The sequence below is a fragment of the Apis florea genome, unplaced genomic scaffold, assembly GCF_048593485.1.
Source record: "Apis florea isolate Af1SG1 unplaced genomic scaffold, ASM4859348v1 contig_3158_pilon, whole genome shotgun sequence".
Lineage (NCBI taxonomy): Eukaryota > Metazoa > Arthropoda > Insecta > Hymenoptera > Apidae > Apis > Apis florea.
The window spans coordinates 5,011,850-5,026,675 of NW_028256713.1; the positions used below are offsets into that span (position 1 = coordinate 5,011,850).

Below are 14,826 nucleotides of genomic sequence, written 5' to 3' on the forward strand. Positions count from 1 at the left end.
TATATTATTAATCGAACTTTATAAAAATAAGTATAGTTTTATTTGATAAATTTAATCTATACATAATATTTCTTGTATTGTTTATATTTGATTGATTTAGAATCTGTTTCGGATGTACAAGATACCTTTTTTATATTTCATAAAAATATATTATACATTAAAAAAATCTTTATAAGATATATATATGTTTACATTTTCGATTTAAAATATTAATAATATAGAAATATATTTTTAATATCAGTATAAAATAAAAAGTAAACGATAATATATAATATGTATCTTATAATGAATAGTAATTTACAATTAATTGTTTAATATAATAATAAAATAAATTAATAATAAAATTTTTTAGAAATTCGTATCCCAATCGGAAAAATCGTTTAGTACTGCTGTGTGATCAAGAGGATATTTATCAAAATTTCTTGTGTCGAGATGACTTTTTATCTATGAATGAATTAGATAATGAGGTTAAGATAATGAGACTATTTTAAAAATACATAAAATTCTGATAAATTCTTACCGTTGGTATAATAGGAGAAGGCATTTTTTGATTTTGTAAATCTTGCCAATTAAAGTAATAAAACCATCTGCAATTAAAAATGCAATAAATGAATAAAAATAAATATATACAAATTGATAAATACATACTTATGATTACGAATATCGGCAACACCATTTTGCAGACAACCAAGTCTGTTAAGTGGATTATTTTGCAATAAAGATTTAATAAAATTCTTTCCTGAATTTTTTATAATAGATGGAAAATATTTATCGTCAAAACCACGAAGAATGTTGTTACATATTTCCAAATCATTTATATCTTGAAAAGGTGTTTTATTCACTAATATTTCATATGTAACAATTCCAAGTGCCCAATAATCGATAGCTCTTTATCGTTAAAAAAAATTATTTGAATTTATTCCAGATTTATATATATATATATATATATATATTCAGATATATATAATAAAAATTTAATTGACTATAAGAATACATACTGATTATAATGTTTACTTTGAATGATTTCTGGAGCTAAATATTCTAATGTACCTATAAAAGTCTTTGTTTTATAAGAGCCTATTTTTTTAGTAGCTCCAAAGTCAATCTGTAAAGGATATTGAATTATTGGATGAATTTATTAATATTAAATTAAATTAAAATAGAAGAACGTACGAGTTTAATATAACCTAGACTGTTAATTACAATATTTTCAGGTTTTAAATCTCTATAAACGATACCCAATGAATGGAGATAATCAAGGCCTTCTACAATGCAAGCGATAATAAATCGACTCGTTAAATTATTATATTGACCATGTCTGTATAAAGCTGTCCTTAAATCTCCGCCTAAGCCCACTTCCATTAAGAAGTAAAGATATTTATTGTCTTTAAAGGTCCTGTATAGTCTACAAAGAATTTAGTATTATATTTTATTTAATATATAATATATAATTTGAAGGTAAATTTTTTTAAATTCTGTATTAAATTAAAGAATCATTAGACCTTTTTGGTTCTAAATTTTCTATTTTATATATTTTGAAAAAAAATTTGTTTTAAAGGAAAATCATTAATTTACTTGCAGATAAATGGTGAATCACATATTTTCAAATTATTCTTTTCATTATAAATCATTGTCTGAAAGCCACCTTGTGTGATCATATGTTTTTTCACTTTTTTTCTAGCGAAGCTAAGATAAGGCATCGATTTTATAACGACCAATTCTACTCTGCCGTAGCCACCAACTCCAATTGTTCCTTCAGATTCCAAATCGGACAAAGTTAAATTCGCAAATTCATTATTCCATTTATCTGGCACAATCAATTTCTCATATGCTTGCCATTTCTTATTTTTGATTGATTCCATTCCGCCGAGGTAATTTAGAAATGCTCTAAAATCAAACGTAAACTTTACATAAATAGAAAAGTACAAATTTTTAAATTAATCGCATAATAAATTTACGCTTTCTCGATAGTATAACACTCTACTCCAGGAGACATTGCAATAGCATTCGCTTGTCGAAAAGATTTACTATTGTCATATAACGCTTTTTCACCGAAATAATCACCCTTCTCGAGAATCATCAATTCCTCTTCCTTATCATTTGATTTATTTTTCGTAATTTTTACATGGCCAGCTTGTATAATATAAAATTTATTCCCTTGATCTCCTTCTCGAATTATGTATGAATTTGCAGGATAAAATTCCTTAAGCAACACAACAAAACAGTGTTTTTAATAATTTCAAGTTATCGTAATTTGAATTTTACACGCACCACCATTATCAAGTCACATATTTTCAGAAGAACTTCGTCTGACAAATCCTTGAATATTTCAATCCGACGAACAATGTTCAAATTATGCTCCATGGTTTCTTCGTTATTTTTTAACATTATTGTTTGAAATATTTGCCTATTCATCACCCAAAGTTTTCCATCCGTACGTGCTGAAGGAACAAACGAAAGCATCTTTATCAATTATAATAGATACTTTCGTGAATTTAATATAAGAAATTTCGAATTATTCCAATACCATCGATGGAAGACAATCTTTTCGTATTGTATAATAAGGCCAATTCCCCGAAAGCGACACCAGACCCAAAATTTCCGTAATATGTATCGTTCACGTAAATTTCAAATGTTCCCTCTTCCGAAACGTACAAATGGGATCCTATTACATTGATTAATTTGCAATGATTGATATTTCGGCATTTACTAAAAATAATTACTCACCAGTTTCACCTTCGTGAATAATTCGTGTATTAGCTTTCACCTTTCTTGGATACATTACTGAAATCAATGTTTCTATCCGCGATTCATTGAAGTTTTTGAGGAATTCGTTGCTTGAAATCGCGTTTTTGATCAGGTTCTTCGTTCTAAAAGTTATAAAATATCAAATGTGAATATATTTGCGAAATCAGAAATGATTGTTGAATAGTTTAAAATTCTTAGATCACTTTTCATCTTTCTCGAAAACTTTGATCGGCATGTCGGAGGACACGTTCACTTCACCAATTACACCATGTTTTCTTTCATAGGACAATTGTCGATAATATGCATTAGAATCGCGTCGATTTACTTCGATGAAATTGCGTTTACTACACCCTAAGCATAGAAAATGCATTGTTAAATTTCTTTAAATTCACGTTCAATGAAACTTTTTAATATAATCTAAATATCTTTTGAAATAGACTTTAGTTTTAAAGAAAATATTTATATTAAATTTTCGAGAATAAAGACTAAATCGACTAAATAACAGACTGATTCAGTAAAATAACTGATTGAGAAAATAGCAGAAATGATTAAATTGATTGATCTTATCTTTCATGAATGCAATCTTAATCCATCAGTAATATCCTTAACAGATATGTTTCATAAATATAATGTTATCGAAGATTTATCAAATCAATATATACTTTTTTCCAAGGGGTATTTATCTTTTAAAATCATTCGATTATTTGATAATATCGTATACTATTCCATTTTTATTAATTCAAGATAATATTCATACATATTGTACATACTGAAATTTAAAAAATTGAGAAACAAATTGAGAATAGATGTAAAAATAGATATAAAATTAATAGATATAACAACTTATCAACTTATGTATAAATTTATTATTAATTAATAACATTAAAATTATTATGATTATATTATTGTCAATCAGAGTATTATTTTGTTCATTTTCTAATACTCTTACAAGCTTTGAATATTCATACTATATGGTAATTAATTACATTTTAAAAAATTAAAATAATTAGAAGATATATAGTATATTTCGAATAGATTAATAGATATAAATAGGAAATTATTAATTTAGAGATGTATCTAAATCGATCAGATACATATAATGATATAATTTTTTAAATTTCAATGTAAGTTTCATATATTTTTTTTTCAATTTCGCTATTCTTATTATTCATTCAATTAACAGATTGTGTTCAACTGATTATTGCATGAATTCTTTTTCTTTTAGAAATTCTCGTCCCATCCGGAGAACTCATCTGGTGGAATATTACGATCTGGAGGATATCTTTCGAAATTTCTCGTGTCGATTCGATTTCGCACCTAGAATTTTATAAAACAGAAGAACGTAAGTTTAATTGAAGGATTGAAAATTTAAAAAAAATTGCATAAAAAACAGAAATGTATTGAGAATAAATTTTTTATACCGTTGGAACGATTGGCGCCGGTAAAGACAATTTTTGCAAGGCATTCCAATTAAATCCATGAAACCATCTAAAGAAACAAATTATTTTTTTAAAATATTTATATTTTATTTTAATTTAATTTAATATCTATTCTATAAATAATATTATGTATATTGCAAAAAAACTTACTTGTGATCTCGAATGTCTTGGATACCATTTCTTTGGTATCCAAGACGTTCAGAAGGATTTAGACGGAGGAGTTTCTTAATTAAATTGTTCGCATTTTTATTAATAGTATTTGGTATTCCGACTACTTCGATACCTTTTACAATTTTGTTATAAATGGTCATGTGATCAGAGCCTCGGAAGGGTGGCTTACCGATCAATAATTCGTGAATTAGAATTCCCAGAGCCCAATAATCCACCGCTCTTCAAAATAAATGTGATTTATTTTATTATCATCTTTAATTTCTTTCTTCATATTTTTTTTATTAGATTAAGTTATTATTTTTTAATTATTCACCTATCGTGGCCTCTATTCAAAATAATCTCTGGCGCTACATATTCAGGTGTACCAGCAAATGTCCATGTTTTGGATGGTCCAATTTTTTTACTGAATCCAAAGTCAACCTGAAAAAAATTTACAAGATTTCATTTTATTTATATTATAAAAAAAAAAAGAAAAAAAAACAGCAAGTTTCTTTAAGTTATTCTTAATATATATATTAAGATATATTAAACTTACCAATTTCAAATATCCATGAATATCAAGCATAAGATTCTCCGGTTTTAAATCTCGATAAACAATGTTCATCGAATGAAGATGATCAAGAGCTTCTACCACGCATCCTACCATGAATTGTGCAGTCGCATCATCGAAGAATCGTCTTCTTTGGAGAGTTGTCCATACGTCTCCACCTAGACAAACTTCCATCAGGAAGTATACGTATTTGCTATCCTTATATGTTTGATAGAGTCTGGATGAAAGATAAGTCGGAAGAAACATAAAAATAATTTTTTTTCAATTATCGCACGAGAAATTAATATTAAAATTCTTTTTAGGTACTAACTTGCATATGAACGGAGAATCACAGGCCTGCATAATATGTTTCTCATTCAAAACATGTTCCTGCTGTTGTTGCTCGACCATCACTTTTTTCTTCAGTTTCTTCAGCGCAAAACTTTTTTCAGAATCGGATTTTAAGGTGACTAAATCGACTCGACCAAATCCACCGACTCCCAAGGTACCTTTAGTTTCTAAATCAGCCAAAGTGATGTTTGAGTATTCGTGAGACCATTTTTTAAACGTCAATGATCGTTTCTGTTTCTCATATTCTGCTACCCAGTCCTTATTGCGTATTTCGTCGAGACCGCCCAAATAATTCAGAAAGGAACTGAAATTTAATTCAATTTCAATCAATCGAAGAAGAACAATATTTTCTGGGTATGCGCGAAAATATTTATCATTTTCAAACTATGAAAGCTCACTTTCGGTCCAATGTTAAACATTCGACACCAGGAGCCAGTGCAATAGCATTGGCATGTCGTCGATTTTCACCAGCATCATCGTAAATAGCTAATTCTCCGAAGTATTGACCTTTTCCAAGGACCACCAACTCTTTTTCTACCCCATTTTCGATATCTTTTGTTATTCTGACGTTTCCACCGCTGATTATGTAAAACTTTTCACCCTTCTCTCCTTGCCGAACTATTTTTGTATCAGAAGGGAAGAATTCCTACCAAAAAGATACATAATTTTCTTTCAAAATTAAACTTAATATCGAGATGATTATATAGATACAGAAAAATGAGAAATATTTACCACACGAATGAGATCGGAAATTTTAGCCAGGACGTGATCTTTAGGCTCGGGTAATTTTTGGAGAACGGAAACTCGTTGAAGAAATCGAATATTTCCTTCCAGCCTCTCCTGGGCTGATTTCATCATTACCGTGAGGAACACGGATCGATCGAGTACCCATACTTTTCCACCCTTCTTTACTGAAAATTAAACGAACATGTTATCATTTCCAATTATTATGTTTTGTTAATTGTTATACAATATAATCAGTATTTACCCTTGATGGATCGAAGTCTCATAGTGTTGTACAATAAGGCAATCTCCCCAAATGCGACGCCAGGTCCAAAAGTTCTTTGAAACTTGTTGCCCTCATAGATATCAAATTCTCCTTCTGCCGAGACGTAAAGATGCGATCCTGAAATATTGATTAAAAAAATAAAAAACAAAGATAAAAATTAAATATCAAAATAATATAATAACATAATAAAAAAGTCTTTACCAATGTCTCCTTCTTGAATCACTAAAGTATTTGGTGGTATCTGTTTCGAATACATTGCGGAAACTAACGCTTCCACCTGCTTTTCTTCAAGATTACCAAGAAATTCATTCTCCAAAATAGCTTTTGTAATTTGTTGTCTACTCCTACAAGACAAAAAATATTTTTATTAATTCATTAATTAATTTAATTTTGTTCTTTTTTTTCAAAATATTACTTTTCATCTTTTTCGTAAACAGGACTCGGTGCAGAGGGTGGTGTCGGAGTTCTGCCGATAATACCGCCTCTGGGATTTGCAGGTTGAACATCCGAAATTCTGGCATTTTCCTGCTCTTGCTTTATGGAAAGGAGACTATGATTCTGTCGTGGTGGCGATGGCGCTTTGCCTTTGGTATGTACAGGAGGTCCAGTTCCATTAAATATTGTAACACCAGGTAAGGAACGTATCTGAATCAAAGTTAAAAATATTTTATAAAATTATGTTCAACTTGTTATCTCCTCGTTTTGACGTTTATGATTTGAAATACATCGACAAATCTTTAAATTTTTATTTAAATTTTAAAGAAATATTATTAAAGATTTTATTATATATATATATATATTTTATCACATATTATTGATAATAATATAATTCTAATTATATTAGAAGATATTTTGATTATTTTTACTCACCACACCATGACTCAGATCTGGTTCACCTGATTGCCTATAGCTCGTTACCACTGGGCTCTTCACATTTCCGTTCTATGAATAAATAAATATATAACGATCTATTAATTGTTTCTTTCATATAAAGCTACAATATCTTTATTCTTTATTCTTTAAACAAACTTTTCTTATTACACTTACACTCACATTCGATTCGTCATTCCTGGACAGAGAAATTAGATTGATACTACCCCTCTGTCCCAGGATACTTGGCGTTGGAAAGCACGAGAATTTCATTATACTTTCTTCATCCAAAGCATGTCGAAAGCACACTCTCTTGACTCCTGAGACAGAAAAATAATCCTAATAATTATTGTAAATTTATTCATGTATAAATCAATAACTTGTCGATCGACATTTTAATCGAATGAATTATTTTATCTGGTTCGAATTCCACGCTGATAACGTAACTTATCTTTTTTTTTTTCTTTTTTTTCTTTGAGAAAATCAAGAAGATCCGCTTTATTGCGTTCTAAATTATGAAAATTATAAAAATTCCTGGAAACGTACAGAAATAATTATTCGACGATATCTTTGACTTTTTTTTAATAAATCATCGATCAATATCCAACTTACGATCTTAACCACTTCTCACTGTTACGATTTGTTATTTCTTATTCGACCGATCTGTTGTCAAAATCGTCGCAAAAGCCTTTCTTAACTACTGTCAGACAAAAAGTTCTTACGCACGAGACAAATTCGAGCACGTGGCCTCAGCTGGTCACATGCTTATGCTAATGATGTTCGATGCGATTGTGCGCTGACGTCATGATAAATTAGCACGTTCTCATAATGTGTGGATATTCTCGTTTCACGGCACGATCCTTTCGGAAGTTTCTCGTTACTGGAAAACTTGCGCATCGATCTGATTGTCATTGCGAAGACGATGATCGAAGAGAGTTTTATCGAGTTTTATTTTTGAATTTTTGTGTCAATAGTTTGGGAAATTTCTTTGATCAATCAAGTTTGATTATTTTTGAATGAATCGCCGTAGTCTAGATCTCTATTAGAGATCGAACTCCAATGAATCGATGTTATCATAGTTATCTTTACTCATCGTTTGTCAATTGCTTAGTCAATATCAAATTTGTACAGATTGTAGAAGAAAAAGAATATACGTTATAATAAATGATTCTAAATTATTGATATTAAAGTATCATCAAGATGCAATTGCAAAGTTAAATTCTTATCTTGAAAATAAGTTTTTCTTTTCATTGGATTCTATTCATTAGATTATATTTGTCTATAATAAGATAGATGCAAGAAAAATAAAGCTAACAATGAGGAATAATAAAATTATCAATATATTGATAGTTAGAAAAGAATTACTCTACTTATCTATTAATTTCTGATTGTGATATAATATCTACTGAATAATTATACACAAATAAATTTAATAAATAATAATAATATTTCAATATTCATTATGGATTCACTATTCATATTTTGATATATTTCACGTATTATAGAATAATTTGTATTATAGAATAATTTCTCTCAATAACACGTTATCCATCTGCGAAATGTAAATATATAATAATAAATATAATTAAATTTGATTAATTTTTTAAAATGGTTCTCGTAAATATAGGAAAAAGCGATTGTTCTTCAATTTTGTCACGTGGGAATTTTTCGATGATTCGATGCAAATTAACTTAAACTTTCCACATTTGAAATCTTCGTCTGACAATTAATTAATCAACGATGACGGTATAAAATTGATCGTTGAAGAAATAATATCTCGCAATTTCAATTTTTTGCTTTATGTATGGCTTTATATTTTATTAAGAGATACGATAAGAATGTTTGATTAGTCATACGAAGATCTACCCAAATATTATTTATAACGTGTTTATCGAGTATGTGATTACATACGAATTTGTCACATCTTGAATCATCTAAATTGCCCAACAATGGCATTTGATTCTCCAAATCAATCTTAAGAAGGAGTAAAAATAAAAATTAATTGATATCAACGATTCAAAATTTGATTCATTATTCGAAATTCAGATATCGGCATTGATTGTCGGAACGATTTTAATTTCTTCTATTCATCTATTTGATTTTTCGTGTCATAAATTAACGCGAGATTATCTCAAGAGATTGACGAAGAATTCGAAGAAATCGGTTTAGGAAGACAGGAAACAAAGCGAAACAAAAGAGATTATCATCGAAAATTGTTCACGCGAGTGCACGTAATTCTTGGAAACGAAGCGCTTTATCAAAATAGCGAAAAAATCAAATTTAAAAAATCGTTTCCATCGCGAATTTTATGTAACTGCGCTATATTTCTTAATCGTTTCCTGTTTCGTTAAAGATCAAGCTATTAATAAAGAACGATCGAAGCTGCTCCTTTTGCTTTTTTTTTTCTCGCTTCTCTGCCTCTTTATGTATTTCTTTTTCCTCTTTACGTAATCGCGAGGACGTTTCACTGCAAGTACGCCTACGTTTCGTAATTTTCCTTGCACAACGTTCGAATTCTTGTTACAATATTCCTCGTTAAACACGAGGAATGGGAAGTATGCGATCGATGATCGCGATCTAACGATAAGTGAAACGATTCAAGATATTTCTTATTTTTTTCTCTCTTCTAAAATGTATCTTAGAATTTCAAAACATTCGAGGAACCTAAAGTTTTATGATTTTCGTTTGTTCTTATCAAGACAAGTAAATAAGACTGTATTATAAAATTAAAATTAAATTCCTGTTCGAGTAAGAGCTTTTAACTTTATTATTATTATTTAACGTTAGGAAGGAAAATGTCTGTCCTTCTTCAAACGTTTCACAACGTATTTTGGTGTTTCAGTATTCTTATAAGTGAATTTTCATTTGAAGCACGAATAGAAGTTTTTGAGGATTAATTATAAAAGAAGATGTGAAATATTATATATTTTGAAATATTTTGAAAAATGAAAAAGATAAAATATTTTAATCAAAAAGGAAAATATCCGCTATAAAGATTTTCCACGTTTGATGCAAATTTTTGAAAATAAAGCTTTAATTGGACCTTTTCCTCGTAATTTTTCCTTAATCGGTATGTGAAGTTTTTAGATTTACTCATGTTTGATGTTATATTGGATGATAAATGATAAATGATTTATTTGACTGTACGTATTAGCAGACGGTGTCAGAATAGCTGATGCCAATATTGATAGAAATGAGTAAATAATAGTAGAACGAGAAGTGTTAACAATAAAAGATTTCATATCATTGGAAATATTCAAAATATTTAAAAGGCTTATAAATTCGTTTGTATTAATATCCTCTTAATATCCCTGTTTATTTTTTTCCATTTTGAATTAATTATATTATTTTTTTATTATACTGAAGGATTTTTCCATTGATAGAATAATATCCTGACATCTAAGAGATGCAGACAAAATTCTCTTGAATAAATTTGAGAATGGAATATTTTTCTCTTTTGAATATTCAGACAGAAATCTGAACAAAACACTTGTGAAACACAAAATTGTCTCTCTCGGTTTGTGTACAGATGACAAATATTTTGACCAGGACGATTTTTTGAACATTCCATTTGGCAAGATCAATAAAAATAATTCTATTAATAATATTTCAGACCATGTTTTCATAAAAATATATTGAAAATATTAAATTAATAAGTATATAAAATATCGTCTTTCTAAATAAAAATCTTACAGTGCAATTCTAAAATTTTTTTCTAAAATAATTTTTTGATTAAAATGTTAAGTGATATAATCTAAAAGATATAATCTTTTGAAGTGATAAATATATATATATATATATATATATATATATATATATATATATATGTATATTTTTAAGTAACTTTCTTTTATAATTTTTTCTAGCTGAACCGATATGAAAGATATGTGATATATATTCTGATTATTCTAATATTTTGTTAAATATATCTATTTATTACAATATTTATTACAATTTTTTTTTAATATAACTAACAAAATTTAACAAATTCAACAAATTTAATAAAAATTTAACAATTTAATTTAATGATCTTTCCATTAAATTAAAATCCCAAAAAAAGGAACTTAAATTTCATACACGTCAATATAATATACACATATCTTTTTTTCTACCTTATATCTTTTCTTCTTTCGTCGAAAAGAAACTATTCTTGCATCAGTCACATGAATTAATAATTATTAAACACACGTTCACCGATATTTCATGAACAATAAATCCGCGTGAAAACTTAAACCGGAAACATCGTTCAAACGACATCAATTTTATATTATATCAAATTTTTAGTCAATTATACCGACGAGCATAATTAAATCACACACGTGCCCCTTTCTCAAACCGTGATTCTCGATTTCGTCTCTCACTCGTTAAACATTCGCCGGTTATTTTTACGCTCGGCCAATATTTTCGTCCCGTTATCGTGTTTGATTTTTCTTTAATCACCCTGTTTACCCTCGTCACTTAATCGCTTTATTATTTATCAAAAAATCGACGGAAACCGCAAGCGCAACAACACGAGACGAAACCTTCCGCTCTTCCGCTATTAACGGATCGCGATTATTTCAGTTTAATTAATCCGAACCTGTTTAATAATTAAGCTTGATTGCGCAACGAAATTACTTAACCGCGTGCAATATTTGTTTCTTCGCGATTTCTTATGCGCGACAGAAATGCGGAAATCTTATCTGTGGGCCGATGTGTTGCTCTCATTACAATTAAACTGTGAAACATTATCGCGACATAATCGTGACAATATCGTGACAAACGTTCAATTACATTTTTTTCGCTGATCGATTAGATGGTAAGATAAAGATAAGGATAAGATCGAAATAGAAGACGGAATAGAGGGGTTTATCCTTTTCGAGAAAATAGTTTCTTCACGATTCGCCTCTCGTACGAGACACGTACGTGTATTCCTGGACTCGGACTCTTGATCGCCCAGACTCACCTTTCAGATTTTTTAACGTGGAAGACGTGATCGAAGAAAAAGAATTTGCCACGGGAGGGAAAAGAAATCTAATTATTACTTTGATATGGATCGAACGAATGGGTTATGTGTTGTATGTATAATTCTCTAATTCCTCAGAGGAACGATGAGGTGCACTCCGCGAATTCGCGCATAAAACTGATGTCTCAAGTTCGACAAAGACGCAGAAATCTTATCTAGCCGATAACAAAGAGACACAATGTCAACAGGTACACACACAGCTATGAATCTTATCTAATGAATTCTATTCTCTTTTCATTAATAAGGTCGGCCCGTTTTCTTCTTCTTTTTGCGGGAGGAAAGGGAAATTAATATTTCCTAGTTGCAGTTTTGTAATTAGAATTTTTAGGATCTTCTTTCTAAAGTTATAGCAACATTTTCTAATATTTCTTTGCGTCAATTTTTGAACCTGTCGCGAACATGAAAAATTGTATCTTTCCATTTATTGTACTTTTTGAAATATTAATGAAAATTTTTATCTACTTTCATTTCTTGATATGTTGCGATCGTAAAGGAAAGAAGGAAAGAAAGTTATTTCTGATAGATTAGTACGATTAGTGTTTTCGTATTTTCCTGGAATTGCTATGAAAAAGTCAAAATTTTTTAATCTGAAATTCTATTAAAAGAACAAACTTTTTAGATATTTTCACGTATTTAATACATTCTTGTTTTCCCGCAGTTTCCGCAAAAAAATTAACCTCGAAACGATGACCTCGTACAATTTCGTTTCATTAATTTTAAATATTCCTTGAATATTTAATTCTTCACGGTAATATGAATTCATTAATGAACAGAAAAAGTTAATTACTTATTACAAAGATATATCTTCAATATATTGTTTCTTGATTATCATTGTTTCTTATGCAATTTTGCAGGACCTCATTCCGAAAACAGGAACCAATTTTTTTATACATCTATTATCATCGAAACTATAGCCTCGTATCGTATAGTCCCGAATGCATTTATCATCTTTCATCCACGTTCAACACTCCTCTTTTCCCCTTTGTTCCTCTTTTTTTTTTTTCAAATTAAAATTGCTCTTGTAGCAGCTCTCAATGTAGCAATGTATTCACTTCGAACAAAAAACTATCATCGCTCGTAAGAACTTACGATTTTCAGTCATTTCGTGTCATAAATTATCAAAGCTTGTAAAATCAACGAAAAAATTTACGATAACTTGTCCACGATGAATCATCGACTAGGTAAATCAATTGCTCTATTTCGAGTTCGATATAAAACAATAAACATTATGCGAAAACGATATCACTCGGTATATCGTGCAACTCAACATGATTACATGTACGAATTTCGCGCCTTATGTGAACAAGGAAAACGTGGTTCGAATCTTCGATCTAATCTCTGTTAAAATCGATGGTAAAAAAGAGTTGCACAATCGACGAACGCATAAACAGAGAGAACATAAACACATAAGAAAATAGAAAGGATTTAATCTTTTTTAAACTTTCGAAACTCACGATACTTAGTTTCACGATACTTAGATAGTTTTCTCTCTTTTTTCCTTTTTTTTTTTTTTTTTATAACGAGTCCTTACTTTATCAAGAACTAAGGTGATCAATAAATTTTAATTTTTAAAATTCTTCAAATTCAGATTTGAATTCAGAGCAGAGACAGTAGCCGTTTTTTCACTTCAAATTAAATTTTTTTTTTTTAATACATTTCTAGAAGAAAGTGATTAAGATATACTCACTCAAAACATTTGATCCCCCTCTTGGCACAACTTCTTCCAAACTCGTTCAATTCACAAACTCGCATAGAAGTCAAGTTTCATAAAGACTTTCGAGATTCATTGTCCGTTATTACAACCACATGGATCGATTATTCACGATAATTAGATTTCCTCTTCTTCTCCAGGAATAAAATTCACTTACGATCATGCGCCTTCATTTTTCACGTGAATCTATTTTTGCTAAGATATAAATTTCACGAGGAAAATTCTCGAAATCGAGGAAAAAACTGTGTATTGTCATTGAATTTGAAGATTTTTAACGAGATATTCGTACGTTTGAATTTCTTTCGGCATGGTGACTTAAAGAGATTCGGGTGACAAGATCGTGTTAAAGATCGAGAGAGCGATCGAGGAAGAGGAGTCGAGCGAATTCGCTTTGGACTTTCGCTCGCGGACTCACGTTGTTATCGACAGACTACTGGCCTCAATGCCACCAGCTGAAAAACACGCGCTCGTTTTCAATCGTTGGCTAACAGTGGGGGGCATGGTATATAATTATTATCGTTTGGCACCTTATCCATGATATACGCCGCCAGTATCGATGATTATGTATTCGATTACACGTGGAATAGATCGATATGAAAATTCTTTTGGAAGGTACATTTCCATTAGATTCGTTCGATCTGATTACAAGATAGATGTTTGATAGAGGAATGGTATGTAGCTTGAGTTTTTTTTGATTGGTTGGCTTTGGCTTTGATAGGTTCTTTTTTTTGATCTTTGACAAATCCGTTTATTACGTACGTATGACGAACTTTTTTTGGCGATAGGAATATTTAAAGAATGGGGATTACTTTAAAAGCAAGTTAAGAGTATAATAATCAGAGTAAGTGATCAAAATTCTTTTGTCTCATTTGTTTGAAAAAGAATGGGTCATCGCTCGCATAAAAGAAGTGTGCAAAATATTGTGAATTATTTGTTTAATAATTACGAAAAAATTGGATCAGTTTAAATATGAAATAAAAGTTTGTAAGCCGG

General features: G+C 29.5%; 2 protein-coding genes across 7 annotated transcripts; both read right to left on the minus strand.

Moving 5' to 3' along the window:
- Window positions 1-106: 106 nt before the first annotated feature.
- LOC100871166 (cGMP-dependent protein kinase, isozyme 1) lies at window positions 107-3,138 on the minus strand. The gene is made up of 11 exons (XM_086909505.1): window positions 2,952-3,138; window positions 2,728-2,870; window positions 2,528-2,665; window positions 2,272-2,441; window positions 1,959-2,203; window positions 1,576-1,887; window positions 1,174-1,405; window positions 999-1,105; window positions 649-888; window positions 521-587; window positions 107-444 (listed from the first exon to the last, which is right to left on the minus strand). The coding sequence occupies exons 1-11, from the start codon at window positions 3,116-3,118 to the stop codon at window positions 349-351; spliced, it is 1,917 nt and encodes a 638-aa protein (XP_086765631.1). The 5' UTR covers window positions 3,119-3,138; the 3' UTR covers window positions 107-348.
- Window positions 3,139-3,448: 310 nt separating this feature from the next.
- On the minus strand, window positions 3,449-14,288 carry LOC105736922 (cGMP-dependent protein kinase, isozyme 1). Of its 6 annotated transcripts, none has more exons than XM_086909525.1 (14): window positions 13,810-14,288; window positions 7,301-7,437; window positions 7,118-7,189; window positions 6,663-6,892; window positions 6,449-6,591; window positions 6,227-6,364; window positions 5,971-6,149; window positions 5,637-5,884; window positions 5,219-5,542; window positions 4,894-5,125; window positions 4,672-4,778; window positions 4,338-4,577; window positions 4,170-4,236; window positions 3,449-4,065 (listed from the first exon to the last, which is right to left on the minus strand). In XM_086909525.1, the coding sequence occupies exons 2-14, from the start codon at window positions 7,388-7,390 to the stop codon at window positions 3,970-3,972; spliced, it is 2,166 nt and encodes a 721-aa protein (XP_086765651.1). In that variant the 5' UTR covers window positions 7,391-7,437; window positions 13,810-14,288; the 3' UTR covers window positions 3,449-3,969. The 6 variants fall into 6 exon arrangements, with proteins under 6 accessions (XP_086765651.1, XP_086765647.1, XP_086765650.1 ...); XM_086909521.1 differs by having other exon boundaries at window positions 7,295-7,437; XM_086909524.1 differs by lacking the exon at window positions 13,810-14,288 and adding an exon at window positions 13,273-13,290 and having other exon boundaries at window positions 7,295-7,437.
- Window positions 14,289-14,826: the final 538 nt, after the last annotated feature.

Bases quoted from the DNA above. Each gene is read 5' to 3' on its own strand.
- LOC100871166 (XM_086909505.1), bottom strand. From the start codon at position 3,118: ATGCATTTTCTATGCTTAGGGTGTAGTAAACGCAATTTCATCGAAGTA. The intron at 1,406-1,575 runs GTAAATTAATGA...AATTCTTTGTAG, and splicing joins GATTCACCATTTATCTGCAA to ACTATACAGGACCTTTAAAG. The intron at 588-648 runs GTATGTATTTAT...TTTTAATTGCAG, and splicing joins GCCGATATTCGTAATCATAA to ATGGTTTTATTACTTTAATT.
- LOC105736922 (XM_086909521.1), bottom strand. From the start codon at position 7,390: ATGAAATTCTCGTGCTTTCCAACGCCAAGTATCCTGGGACAGAGGGGT. The intron at 6,592-6,662 runs GTAATATTTTGA...TTTGTCTTGTAG, and splicing joins GTTTACGAAAAAGATGAAAA to GAGTAGACAACAAATTACAA. The intron at 5,543-5,636 runs GTGAGCTTTCAT...ATTAAATTTCAG, and splicing joins TGTTTAACATTGGACCGAAA to TTCCTTTCTGAATTATTTGG.